The sequence below is a fragment of the Varanus komodoensis genome, unplaced genomic scaffold (genome assembly GCF_004798865.1).
Source record: "Varanus komodoensis strain SLA01 unplaced genomic scaffold, ASM479886v1 scaffold24, whole genome shotgun sequence".
NCBI classification, from domain to species: Eukaryota; Metazoa; Chordata; class Lepidosauria; order Squamata; family Varanidae; genus Varanus; species Varanus komodoensis.
Window position 1 is genome coordinate 3,942,285 of NW_025335641.1, and position 13,626 is coordinate 3,955,910.

Genomic DNA, 13,626 nt, shown 5'->3' on the forward strand with positions numbered 1-13,626 from the left:
TATTTTATACAAAAATTATTTTAATAGCATAAAACTATAAAACAGATGTTCAGATATTTCATTTTAGTTGAAATAATAGTAATGAAAATCTTTTAAGGAATGATCCTGTGGCCTCCCAACATCATCTTGGAGGCCACATGATATTCAGATCCCGCCTCCCCTCCACACACACACACACACTCACACACAGAGGAAGGAGGCTTGGGGCATGGACTCAGGTCATTTTCAATTGGTGTCCCAGCCTCTTCCTGTCCCGGGAACTAAATCTAAAGACTGAAAATGGCTGTCTAGAGAAAACACCCAATGTAAGGGACAGTAGCAGTGACAATTACCCCCATGGTTCCTTGTTTGGGCACAGAATGCATAGAAGCCTCCAGATTTATGGGTTTCTATGCACTGAGTGCATGAAACATAGGACTGCACCCTTACTCAACTCACTGAGAAGCCTGTTCTGCTACTTTAATGGCTCAAATGCTACTTGGAAAAGAACATATGACATCGGTTTTAGAAAGTGTGAGAAACGGATACAGAGAACTTTTCTCAAAAGCTTTCAAATGATTTGATTTTCAAAAGGCAGAAATGCAACAGAACTTTCCATTCTACAATTTCTAGTGGTTAAGGCCTTAGAAATGATGGCCACAGTTCGGCATACCTAATGTACTGAATTGGGCATACCAAACCAATCTATAGAAACCACAGTTGGTTCACTTATACAGTTTTTCTTCAATCCCCATGCAAGTAATACAGTTTCAGTTCTTCGGACTGTGTGCAGGCAGTTATTTTCTTATCTGCATCTTGGTATTTTGTATTTACACCAAGCAGAACACCCCCAAATACTGCTTTCATAATCTTCATACTTTTAAGTCAAGTCATCAGCTTCAACTGCAATGATAAAATATGTATTTACACCTGTGTAAATTACATTTACATACTATATTTCTTCAATGGAAATCAAGATGATTTGTACAGGTTTATTTTCACTCTTTTCAAATAAGTAAATAACAAACAGAATTCATTTGGACAATAGTATTTATCTTCTCTTGCAGGAAAACACAGTAATGACAGAAGTGTGAGATAAATTTCTGCTACATTTTGGTTTGTTTTTTTGGACTTTATGATAAGAAAGAAATTAAGTTACTTCTTTACTTTATGGGCACAGCATACAGAGAAACAATAAATGTAGCTGTCCTATTCCTAAATCCACACTACAGCCTACTTTGGTTTCAAGGCCTCCCACATGGCCTGGCTTTGCTCTTGTGCTACAGCACTGCCGGAATAGTCAAGGCAATTTGCATTCCACATACCCACACCCCTTAAGCCGTGTTTTTTCACATAGGCTGCTTTCAGAGAGATACTCCTGGGATTATCAAACCACACTTGATGATATGTGCCATGTGAATCCTACAAAAGAGTGAAACAGAACATATTAACATGCTTTTGGGTATTCTTTTATTTTAATGTACCAAGGAAAATATCCATGGATTAGAGTTGCATGGAAGAAATGTATTGGTATTTACACAAATATGATACAAAGAACTCTAAAGTCCAAAAAGAGTGAAAAAAGAACATTAACATGCTGACCAGGATATAAAGATCCGCTGGTCAGAGCGCCTTTGCCCCCGTGGGATGGAACAGACGGAAATACAGAGCACGTCCTGCTGAGGCGCACGTTCTGCAGGGACATTCGCACTGCACTCATCTCCCCACTGATGAATCGCTTCCCAAGACGTACGGAACAACAATATATCTATATACTGTTGTCTGACACTAATCCAATGATAACATACAGTGTCGCTAAATTCTTGGCAGCTGCTATGGGTGTCCAAAGACAGATCCTGAGGGAGAGTGGTTCTATCTAGTTGGACAAAAGACAAAGTCTACCGACTTAAGATGACTGATATGAACTATGGTAGTAATATATTGTGTCAAAGGATTTAGTAATCCAACTGGGGGTTAATCACAGATAACCTTCAATGTATCTTATTCTTTTAAAAAATCTATTAATTTACTGAATGGAGCTGGCCTTTGACCGCAATAAAGTTTTCCTCTATCTAACATGCTTTTCATGTACATTCCAAATAAATCTCATAGCTTTGAAACCTTCACATTGCATAGAAAGTATGCACTAGCAGCAAAAGTATGCACTGTGATTATCTGATTGTGCTTTTCTGAAATTTGAAGTAAGGAAGTCATACAATTTTGTCTATGAAATCCTGTTGCTGCAGTTATGGGAGATCACTTTTCATGCATCCTTCCTCAAACAATTTCCATATTTTGCACAAGTTCATATAAACATTTTTATCCTCACAACAGCCCTGTGAGATAGGTCAGGCTAACCAAGAGTGGTTAACTCAAAGTCACCTGGTGAGCTTGATTAATAGAGTTTTGCCAATGCATTAGAGATACCGCATTTAGTCACTTCATCTTAGCCTTGATTAACCCTCCACGAAATTGGAATAATGGACAACAAATTCACAATATTGCATAATAAAAACTTGATGGCCTTTAAATAATAGTTACATGGTGGTTATGTAAGTAGTCCAGGGAGAAGAAAACTAAACTTCAGGCAAATCAACTCTTTTACTGATTAATATTTTTGTATGTCAGTTAAGCCTGCAATCAGTTACCTAATAATCTGAAAACATTCTTTAGTCAATACCATGTTTCCACAAAAATAAGACCAGGTCTTATATTAATTTTTGCTCCAAAAGTTGCACTAGGGCAGTGGTGGTGAACCTATGGCATGCGTGCCACAGCGGGCACGCAGAACCCTCTCTGTTGGCATGAGACCCAAATCGCCCCAGCATTGCTCCAGCAGCCGAGCATCGGATAACAGCACACATAGGGGCCAAGTGCATGCTCGGAAAGGAGTAGCAGCGCCAGGCAATGCCATCACAAGCCACGACTCATTAGCCTTAACTAATGGCCAGTCAGTGTGCTGCCAAGGATATATTTGCTTGGACTGGTTGTGAGTTGTTTTTTCTAAACTAAAACCTCAGTTTTCAGGTTTTATTGCAGTGTTGGCACTTTGCGATGAGTAAGTGGGTTTTGGGTTGCAGTTTGGACATGGTCTCTAAAAGGTTCGCCATCACTGCAGTAGGGCTTATTTTCAGGTGATGTCTTATTTTTTTTCTTACGAAAGCCCTAAGATTCTTGCCCCAAGAGACCTCCATGATTCCTTTCTTGTACTCAACGGAATAGCTCTTTTTTTTTGCACCCATCTTGCATTTTGCATCCATGCATTAAGTATGTCCGTTACAACACACGATTTATTGATGTTATTCGTGCGTTGTGTCTATACTCTGATTGGTCATTTGGCAGTAAGTCTCGCATCTCTCTGTTTACATAGGCATTTACCTCTCATCCAAAGGTACCCTCTTCGGTATTTACAAATACTTAATTATAATGTGTATTATAATTTAAGTATTAATGTCAATAATATTATTTATTTATTTATTTATTTATAGCTATATATTAATATTATTATTTTATAATTCAGTACATATATCGTGTGTTGCAATAGACGTACTACCATGTTTCCCTGTCTGTCTGGCTGACAATCTTAACTGGGGCTTATTTTTGGGGTAGAGCTTATATTACAAGCATCCTGAAAAATCATGCTAGAGTTTATTTTCCAGTTGGGTCTTATTTTCAGGGAAACATGGTACAATTTTGTGCTTTTTGACAGGATAACATAAGAACTTCCTCAAATGGTATGGGTACCAGACCTCCTCCTGCTCAAGCTGCTCAGCTACTGGTGGATGCAGGCTTTTCAGCTCTGCTAAAGGAGGTAGCACAGAATTGGCAAGGCTAGTAGCTACTGACAGCTTCATCCGGAAAGGAGCATGGTTAACTTTGATGCCCAGGAAGTCTGAACTCACAGGGATTTCTGGTGCTTTAAAAAAAAAAACTAATATGGGGTCACTGGAGAGTAACTAAACAGGCTTGATTGGAGGGGCTGATGTAACTGACTACAATAGACATTAATGCTTAATGGACAGTTGAGATCATGACAAGGAAATAGGTTACCCCCAAAGATGTGGTTTTCTTTAAGGTTATGGAAATACCCAAGCCTTTTCCACTTTCCTATACCCTCCTTTTTCTTCCTGCTGTCCTGCCCTGTGCCCACAAATGCCCAGTCTCTGTGTTGCCCTCCTAAGAATCATCAGTGCAGTTCAATGGGCCATATGGTTTGTGTGTGCATTCGAGGCTTCAAGTCAGCCAGGGGTGTCCAAAAGAATGTCCAGTAAACAGGTCAGAAATCTAGACACTGATTAGCTTTAACAATCTCTGCTGTTTGTCACAAAGAGCAACTCCATCTGATCTAATGTATAGCCAGCTGGAAATCAGCACAGTTTTCATGAAAAACTCCCCATTCAGCCTGTTTGGGCTTCTGTTAAAGCCATGCACTCCTCCTCCTTATCAAGGAGTGAATACCCTCTGCCTCTGGCTCCTGATCTTGGGGAACCTCAGGGACTGCCCAAGAGGGTCCTGGCTCCTCCTCTAGCGGAGGGTAGTCACCTGAAGCCTGTGGCTGGGGTCCACTGCACTAGCTTTCTCCATCTGAGGAATCCTCCTCCAGGTAAGGCACAACACCTGGACTGGCTATTATCTTCTCACTTCTTCAGTATATTTTGAAAAGTGAAAGACTGTGATGGAAATAACAATGTAGTGTAACTAAAAATGCACAATGATGAACTTGCAGAAGAATGGATTATACTGTAAATGATGTACTTCTTTATACAACCCTTTGTTTTATAGTATGATAAAGGCATAATATTTTGAAAGTAAATATATGGTAATCTTTATAACAACTCACCTTGTATTCAAGATATGGAGCTTTTTGTGCTTTATTCCACAGGATTCCAGAAAGGGAACTATTTCCTTGATTCATTATGGTTTTGTAAGGGACTTGAGATCTTACTGCAGAACTGCACAGCAGCATTTGGAAAGGAAATTTTGCAAACGAGCAAACATGAGCCTGAAGGAATATAAATCAATATTATGTAAATAAATTATTATTATTAACTTACTCATAAAGGGTTCATGATCCCATTTAATATCCTGTTAACATGCTACGTGCTGCTAACAAGTTCTAGGCTTTAAAACTAAAGGTACCTATTTCCAAAATTCAATACTTTTATTGCCACACAAATGAATAATTCCATTCTCAGAGTTCCACTGAATACTAATACCTAACCACACTTAGGTTACAAGCAAGTGCCTTTGAAAATGTTCACGTTAGATGCACATTACTACCAAACAGCTTTTTCAGTAAAAACAAAATTATTCAACAATTTCCCATGCTGGAGTCCCTCTCTCTTAAATAACTCCTCTCCTTTCTTCCACTAGTAGAGAAAGCACAGAATCTAGGATGCACCTGCTAAAAGTCTCACTGATTAGGACTAAGAAAGGTCTTCAAATATCTTCATACTACTTTAACTTATAGAGAGAGAAGGGCAATTAAAGATTTCTAATTAGGCAAAAGGTATAGATTGAAAGCTCTTTCCTATGGGCTGGGCTACAGAAGGAATAAAATTAAAACAGATTGCACAGACTATTAACACATCTGAATTAAAGCATCAGTGTGAATGCATGCCCAGAAAAATAAAGCCTATGATCATACTGAGCAAAAATACAGTTAAAAATGAACTATTTTTTCTTACCGTCAAGTCTAGACAGGTATAATCATAGCCATACCATGGTACACCCATCACAAGCTTCTTTGGATTAATGCCCATGCGAATGTACTTGTCATATCCTAATTTAATATAAAAAGATTAAAATCCTGCATGCATTTTATTCTTAGTTCCTTGCCTGCATCTGATTTGTAATATCAACATAGCAAAAGCCATTGTTGGAGACATTCAAGATACAACTATACTAGTCTTTCATATACTGCTGTCTCTTTGTAGAAGAGCATTATTTTAAGTTTTCCAAGAGACTGATGTTCTGTCTTACTTAAGAAGACATCCTAAAGGAGAACATACTAGATTTTAAGATGATTACAGCGTATATGGTCAATATACCTACTACATCAGCTAACCATGGTGCCTTGGCATTTGGCATATATGGCTTTAATGTATTCCATCTGCAAGCTGCAAGCACAGTAAAAGATGCACATTCATGCAAAGTTCCATAGTTTTTCTAATTTTTCCCAATGAAGAACTCTGGGATTGCAACACCCAGTACAGGTGGGTCAACCAATCATTTTTTTCAGTTCAACACTGAAGTTAAGCTCTTACCAGATAAGGTCTGGTCATATGGAGCATTGGCTCCTACTATGCACTTTTTCCACATCTGAGGCCACTCATCATAAGACATCACAAACATAAAATCACAGGAATCAGCGATCCCACTATAGTTGTAACATCTGTTGTTTATGCATCTTGGAGACCAAGCTACATCAAAAGTTACCTGCAGGAGAATGAGGAACAGATGTCTCTCATTCACTTTGAAAAGGACATTCTCTGTATAAACACTGTTTATTAGTATTATAGTAACTATACAAAATTTCAATGTACACAAAATATTTAACCAATAAAAAGTATAAGTTAAACAAAGTTATACCTCAGGTAAAGCATTATCAAAACTATTCACACCTGTTTTTCCCCAACATAAAGGCATGCCATTTCTTCTGAATGCATGTTTGCTCACACATATATTCTCTTAGATTCAATTAAGCATAGCACTGCAGCATACTGTTATTTTCACTTTAATCTCCCAGAATTTGAATAACCATTTCTGCACCAATAATCTATATTTGTGTCTTTCCAGTCTAGCTGTATGCATTTTTGTTATGAACAGCATCCTTCATACAGGTTTATACAAGAGACCAGGAAACAATCTGACAGAGTACTAACAGAGATATCTAAAGAATGAAACAATTATTTCAGAAATGGTTATGACTTAACTGACAGTTTAAAGAGGTTGGTTGGTTAGTCAGTTGTCATTAAGTTGTTTGTTTTCACAGATTCTATTTTCTGAGAATTAAGGTATAGGCTTTGCAAAAAAAAAAAAAAGCGGCAGTTTCACACTTCAGGTATTTCAGAAAACAGAATGACAGTTTACAATTTTGATGATGCCTATGACTGCGAATTTCTTTTAAAACACTGTACTTCAATCTGTACAGCAGCAAAATGTTAATCTGTGAGAATATGAATGCAAAATAATCTACGCATAATTGTCAGCATACTATACAACGAAATGCTTTGAGTTAAACACTATGTGCAGCACTTTCCTTGAAAATGAGGAAAGCACATCTAAGGATAGGCCTGCACAAGCCATCGTGCCTGAGACCATGCATCTATCCAGACCAGTACTGCTGACACTAACTGGCAGCAATCCTCCAGGATGTGAGGCAAAAGTTCTTCCAGCCCTACCTGGAGATGCTGCTGAACCTGAAACTTCATGCATGTTAAGCGTGTTTTACCACCAAGCAACAACCCATCCCACTAATTCAGTTGCAGCTCACCAGTCAGGTATGGTAACCCATCTGGAGCTCCAAAAATCTCGATAGATTACTACATTATAACCCTTTTTTTCCTTCAAAGAACTCAAAGCAACTTGCATAATTCTCCTCCTCCTCCTAATCTTATTTTCACAACAACAACAACAACAACCCTGTGAGGTAGGTCGGGCTGAGAGTCTCAGTGCTCCAAAGTCACCCAGTTGGCTCCATGGCTGAGTGGGGACTAGAACCCAGATCTCCTGAGTCCCAGTCCCACACCTTTAACCAGGGCACCACACTGTATCATCAGCCATTTGATGCCAGCAGGACTTTAACGGAGTTGTCAACTACCTGGCAAGATGCAATGCAGTATTTTTAGTATTCTGTTTTGTTTTTAACAATGACTTCCCACCTTTACTTTTTTAAACTATTTATAAGAACTAGTTGTTCAGTGCTGAATATGTGTAGCTGCAATCTCCATTAATTGCCAGATGAGCACCAAACCATCCTAAGAAAGCAGACTCACACTGGAAATAAAATAGTATCTCTGGAAGGCTATTCAGGCCTAACTTTTTCTTTATAGATTTTATACTTTACCTTTCAGTGTGAACACTCTCAAAATATGGTACATACAGTCAATATTAAATAAACGGCAATGTCAAAGTATTCAGAATAGAATCATAAAGAGAGAAGCAAGTGCAATCTTAGGCACATCTACTCCTATATAAATCTCATTACCTTTAATGGGGCTTACTGCAAGGAAAGTGTATGTGACGGGGTGGCCAGAACTGCTCAACAGAAGAGTCACACACGGTAAATGTTTGTGAGCCACAAAAGGATGCCCGTGGGTGGTGGTGGCAAGCAGTGGGTGGCAAATGGGTGCCCACGGGCACTAACAGCAGCAGCGAACTGCGGAATAAACTCAAAAAGCCGCCTGCCACTCCCGAGCCACGGTTTGGCCATCCCTAGTTTACAGGTTTGCAACCAATAAAAGGACCTTCATTCCCATTAAAACCATTAGGACAAGACAGGACTTTGCTATGCACCCGAACATAACATAAATAGTGCCAGACAAAGTTTTTAAAGGAGGAAATTCTATAATTTGTGCATCACTACAGAGAAGGATCTACCCCTGGGTAACTGAATTATTACATGTTTCTGAGTGTGTGTGTGTGTGTGTGTTGGTAAAAAGCCACAATAGTGTTCTAGATATCAGAAAATTACACTAAAGTATAACACAATTAAACCAACACACATGCCAACAGCAGCTTGTTTACCTTAGGGCATGCCTGCATAACTTTTGATCTACTTTGATGACTGCAATCCCAGAGTGATTATTTATTTATTTAACTTTTATATTGTTTTTTGATAGACTCACCAATGTAGTATGAATAAAATTATAAGAAATTTGTGATCACAACTGTAAATGGTATCACAAGGAGCTTTTAATCTCATGCACTGGGGGTTTGTGAGGGGGGTGAAATTTGCTAATACAGAAATGAACTAGCATTTGTGAGAGAAGTATTTGCTTTATTTTTACCTGTGATCCTGGAATTTCTTTGTGGAATTTTTCAGTTGTTTCTTTAACCAGGGCTGTTAATGCGTAATATTTGGCGGAAGCCTTTTTAACCCCTTGTTCAATATCCATATTTATTCCATCCATATACTGCTTCTTGGCCAGGTCCAACTTTTCCTTTATCCAGGCTGCTCGGTATGCAGGGTCAACGATTTTCTTCAAGGATACATCTCCTAAAAAATAATTGAGGAATTAATTATCCCCATACTACTGGGTGAGGTCATTCAGAGGTGTGGGCTGACGTGTCGCCAGTATGTTGATGATACCCAGCTCTACCTCACCTTTTCATCAGACCCAGGTGAGGTGGTAGCTGTCCTGGACTGGTGCCTGATTTCAGTAATGGGTTGGGTGAAGGTCAATAAACTGAAGCTGAATCCATACAAGACAGAGGGGCTGTTGGTGGGCACGCCTGCCCTCCAACTAGGAAATTTTCAACCTATCCTGGATGGGGTTGCACTCTCCCTAAAGGATAAGGGGCTTAACTTAGGAGTGCTCCTGAACTCCAAGCTCTTCCTGGTCACCCAGGTGGGCTCAGTGGCCAGGAGCACTTTTCTTCAGCTTCAGCTGACCTTTCAGCAACATTTCTACTTGGATGAGTGGAGCCTTGCCACAGGGATTGCTGTAATGCGCTCTACATGGGGTACCTTTGAAAACGGTCCAGATGCTAAAACTAATACAGAGCAGGGTGGTACGGCTGCTTACAAGGACCAGCTGATGAGAACACATCATGCTGGTCCTCTGTCAGCTGCACTGGTTCCCTGTTGCAGTCCAGACCCAATTCAAAGTGCTGTCTTTGACATATAGAGTCCTAAATGGCTTGGGAGCAGGCCACCCGAGGGAGTGCCTCTCTCCATATATTCCTATCCACCCACTTACATCCTCCCCCAAAGTCCTCCCCTGAATGCCCCTCCATCAGTGAGATCAAAGGGGAAAGGGCTAGGAGGGGGGCATTTTCTGCAACGGTGCCCAGACTCTGGAATTCACTCTCCGGGGATGTATGGCTGGTGTCACCTATGCTTTCCTTTAGACATCAGGTAAAAACATTTTTGTTCACACAAGCTTTTGGTTAATTTAATTTATAACTTATATTTTTATCATTTAATTTTGGCCATTAATTTATTGGTTGTATTTTGTCATGTTGTGTACAGTTTTATGTAATTTTATTTTGCGAGATGGTTTAATAATTTACTAATTTTGTTTATATTTGTTTTATCCACTTTACCAATTGTATATGCTGTTTTCAGCATTTGCAAGCCACCCAGAGAAACCTTGGGTTATGGGGCAGCATAGAAGTGGAATGAAATAAATGAATAAATAAATAAATATTTTTGAGATCACGCTGATCCTGAACATGTTTGCTCGGAAGCATATCCTCTTTTCCCAACCTACCTCATGGGGCTGTACCTCTGAGGATAAACTAGAGTTCTGCATATTGCCCTGGGTTCCTCACAAGAGGAAGAAGGCCAGCATATAAATGCAATGTATAATAATTTGGATTCAATGGTCTCCCACAGATTTTTTTAAATAAACCATAGTGCTTAGATTTTTTTCAGAGGGTTCTAGTCCCTACCCTCTAGCCATGGAGTCAGATGGGTGAATTTGGACCAACCACAGACTCAGCCCAACCTACCTCACAGGGTTGTTGTTGTAGGGATAAGACTGAGAGCAGGAGGAGAATGATGAAAAGCCACTCTGAGTTCTTAAAAAGAGGGATATAAATCAAATAAATAGGCTATGTTAAGAATAGTTAGAAATCAAGCAAAATTACTATCTTGTTACAAAAGTCATGTGCGGACGAGCACAAGAAGAAACCCCAAATGGCGATGCACATTCTGCATCTACATCCAATCTGCTCGCTATGACCATTTCTAATATGGTTGTAGATGTGCCTCCAAATGTACCGTCAAACCTCAACTTTTGTGGGTTTAACTTTCATGGCTTTGATTAATTGCAATTTTGTTATCAATAATTATGGGGATTTTTTTAAAATTGTGTGGCCCACTGCAGAAAATCACAGACAATGTGCATAGACTAAAAATGTAAAGAAAATATTTGTGGGGATTAGGGACAAAGGGCCCTTGTGAAAGTGAAAAAACTAGGAAGATCTCAAGTCTTGCCTCCAAAACCTTAGCTCTTAACACTGTTAAACATACTGAAGTGCATAGCACAGTTCTTTAGCTCACTGAAACTTTTTACAAAATTTTTGCAATGTAATAGTTTGGGGATAATTTTCTTGTCACATGGGGGAGGGGGGTACAATCCATTACGATATACAATCCAGTGCACAGTCTAAAGAGATAAGGTTTGGGGGCAGAGCTAGAAATATTCACAGTTTTTCCATTTTCATGGGGGTTCTGCACCATGAATACCCACTAATATGGAAGGCCAACTGTCCATGTGCAGGATTTGTCTGCACAGACCTCTCTTACTGAATTGAAGAGAATGTATTTTACCATATTCCTCTGAGAATTTCCACAAGGGGAAGAATGTGGAATGAACATTCCTGGGAAATACCACCTAAAATATGTTTACAATGTGTGTCCTAAGCAACTAATAGAATTAAAATATTTAATTGAGTAATCAGTCAAAATGTTAAAAAAATTAAAAAAATGTTTACTGATTTACTGTTCAGTAGATTTTAGGCTCAATCTTATGCATGTTTAGAGAGAATGATACTGGCTGAGGAATGTCAAGAGTTGTAGGATTTTTTCCTATCTAAACATGAATGAGACACTTTAAAGCTATTTTAATATGAATATGCACACATCTCCTCAGCAGGGTGCAAGGATAAAAGCAGCCCTGTCCATTTTCTGCAACATAGGTGAGAATGACTTTCCCAAGATGATGCCTGCTAGGAGATGTATGTGCATTGTCCCGAAACAGGTGCGCTCTCTCTGGGCATTATTAGTTTCCATCCAAAGTTTGGAAAAATTATGAGACTAATCAAGCTGAATGCACTAAGATTTCTTTAACTGAGGGATAGTCCAAGTTTATATAGCTGCTTCTCAAGACTTACTGGGAAGTTCTACTGAAACTACAGGAGTCTTCTGCATAAAAGAATTTGGATAGATAAGAGGATACAACATATTTTGGAGCACATGCCTCTAAAGGTTGCAAGTTTCAAGAGACAGATTGCCAAACTTATTTGCGATGGGGCAGCATATAAGTTGTTAGTTGAATGAATGAATGTTTACTCATCCCCTTATGGCCAAGAGAACTAGACTGACCCGAGACTGGTGCTACAATTTGGTGGCACAGCTTATTCTCATACACGCCAGTTAAATTGTAATACCAATGACAGTATTCCTGCCTAACTATTAAGGTTGCAGTTTTAGACACACTTTATGAAAGTGTCCCTATCTTTGTGTGTCTTACTTTCAAGTAAAACTTAACCAGAATCAGGCTGCATGAAAAAGAGTTTATTCCTTTCATTGAAACATACCATGTAAAACTACCCTAGATCCTTTTGAATGGGCATAGCACATAAGCTCAGGGTCATATTTTCCAAAACATGTCACCGTTGTAATTTGTGACCAGTCATAGGACTTCCAGTTCTTTCCACCAACATCAAATACAAAGACCTGCAAAGGCACAACAACAAAAAAATGGCACTCTTGTTCTCTTAATATTGCTCCTGCTATATCTTGATATGTTTGTACTAGCCTCATTTAAATTAGGTAATTTGGTTTATATGACAGGCAAACCTTCAGTCAGTCAGAACATCCTGCAATAAACATGAGTAAATGCAAAGTTTAAAGTATTCTTAATTTGTAAAATTTACATGTAACAAATAGTGAAATGCTTTTCACTATGTTTATTTATTTAAAGTTTTTAATAGGGTCAATTAAAAACAATTAAAAACAAAATATCAAGACAGTTTACACAGAGTAGTTTTCCTAGTGCTAGAATATTCCAAAGTATGTCCCCTTTGCCATCTTGAGTCATCACTCTGCCTCTACACTGACATTTAACTGCACTTACATTTAAAATATCCTTTCGTCTAGTGCTTTGTTATAAAAAGTTGGATCAGCTCGTTAACACGGTGAAGCCCTGAGGTGCGCTTTAGCCTTTTTCCAGAACAGCACCCCCACCGCACCCGCTCTAGGGTTTTGCGACCGGCAGAAATGCAGCAACGACGGGGCTGAAGTTCAGCGATGAAGCACGCGCTCCGCCCGCGGAGGCCCCTGGTCCAACCCCAGCTATCTCAAGGCGGGGTCGGGGAAGTCTCTTCACAGCAACGCTGGAGAGCTAAAGCCCGCCGGCGTGGGCAGTTCTGAGTTCGAGGCACCGGTGGTTCGCGGCGCCCTGTGCTCCTGTGGAAGCTTCTTCCGTGCTAGAGAAGCAGCGGCGGGGAGACCCTCCGTGGCTACCCGTCTACTTACTGGGTAGCTTTTAACCACGCAGCTCCTAACACAGCCCAGCACTGATAAGGCACGTGCAGCTCTCGCTCAGCTCTGGAAAAAAATCAGCGCGAAATTACGGCAAGCGGCCGCGAGACGCCCACCGTCTCTAGGGACGTGCCTTCCCCACCAATCCCCTTCTCAATAAGCTTGTTTGTTTGCCTTCCCGTAAAGGGCCATTGCGCCTGCGCACCTCGAAT

At 39.7% G+C, this 13,626-nt stretch overlaps 2 protein-coding genes across 5 annotated transcripts in view; both read right to left on the minus strand.

The window, feature by feature from the left end:
* LOC123024518 (di-N-acetylchitobiase-like) lies at positions 1-13,527 on the minus strand. 4 transcript variants are annotated; one of them, XM_044432303.1, is made up of 6 exons: positions 13,008-13,527; positions 8,991-9,199; positions 6,246-6,417; positions 5,667-5,761; positions 4,820-4,981; positions 1-1,401 (listed from the first exon to the last, which is right to left on the minus strand). In XM_044432303.1, the coding sequence occupies exons 2-6, from the start codon at positions 9,111-9,113 to the stop codon at positions 1,213-1,215; spliced, it is 741 nt and encodes a 246-aa protein (XP_044288238.1). In that variant the 5' UTR covers positions 9,114-9,199; positions 13,008-13,527; the 3' UTR covers positions 1-1,212. The 4 variants fall into 4 exon arrangements, with proteins under 4 accessions (XP_044288238.1, XP_044288240.1, XP_044288237.1 ...); XM_044432305.1 differs by having other exon boundaries at positions 13,409-13,509; XM_044432302.1 differs by lacking the exon at positions 13,008-13,527 and adding an exon at positions 12,469-12,597.
* LOC123024517 (di-N-acetylchitobiase-like) overlaps positions 12,470-13,626 on the minus strand; it is a 16,530-nt gene continuing 15,373 nt past the window's right edge. The window contains exon 8 of the mRNA XM_044432301.1: positions 12,470-12,607. The gene's annotated coding sequence lies outside the window, so the exon portion shown is untranslated. The remainder of the gene's footprint in view (positions 12,608-13,626) is intronic.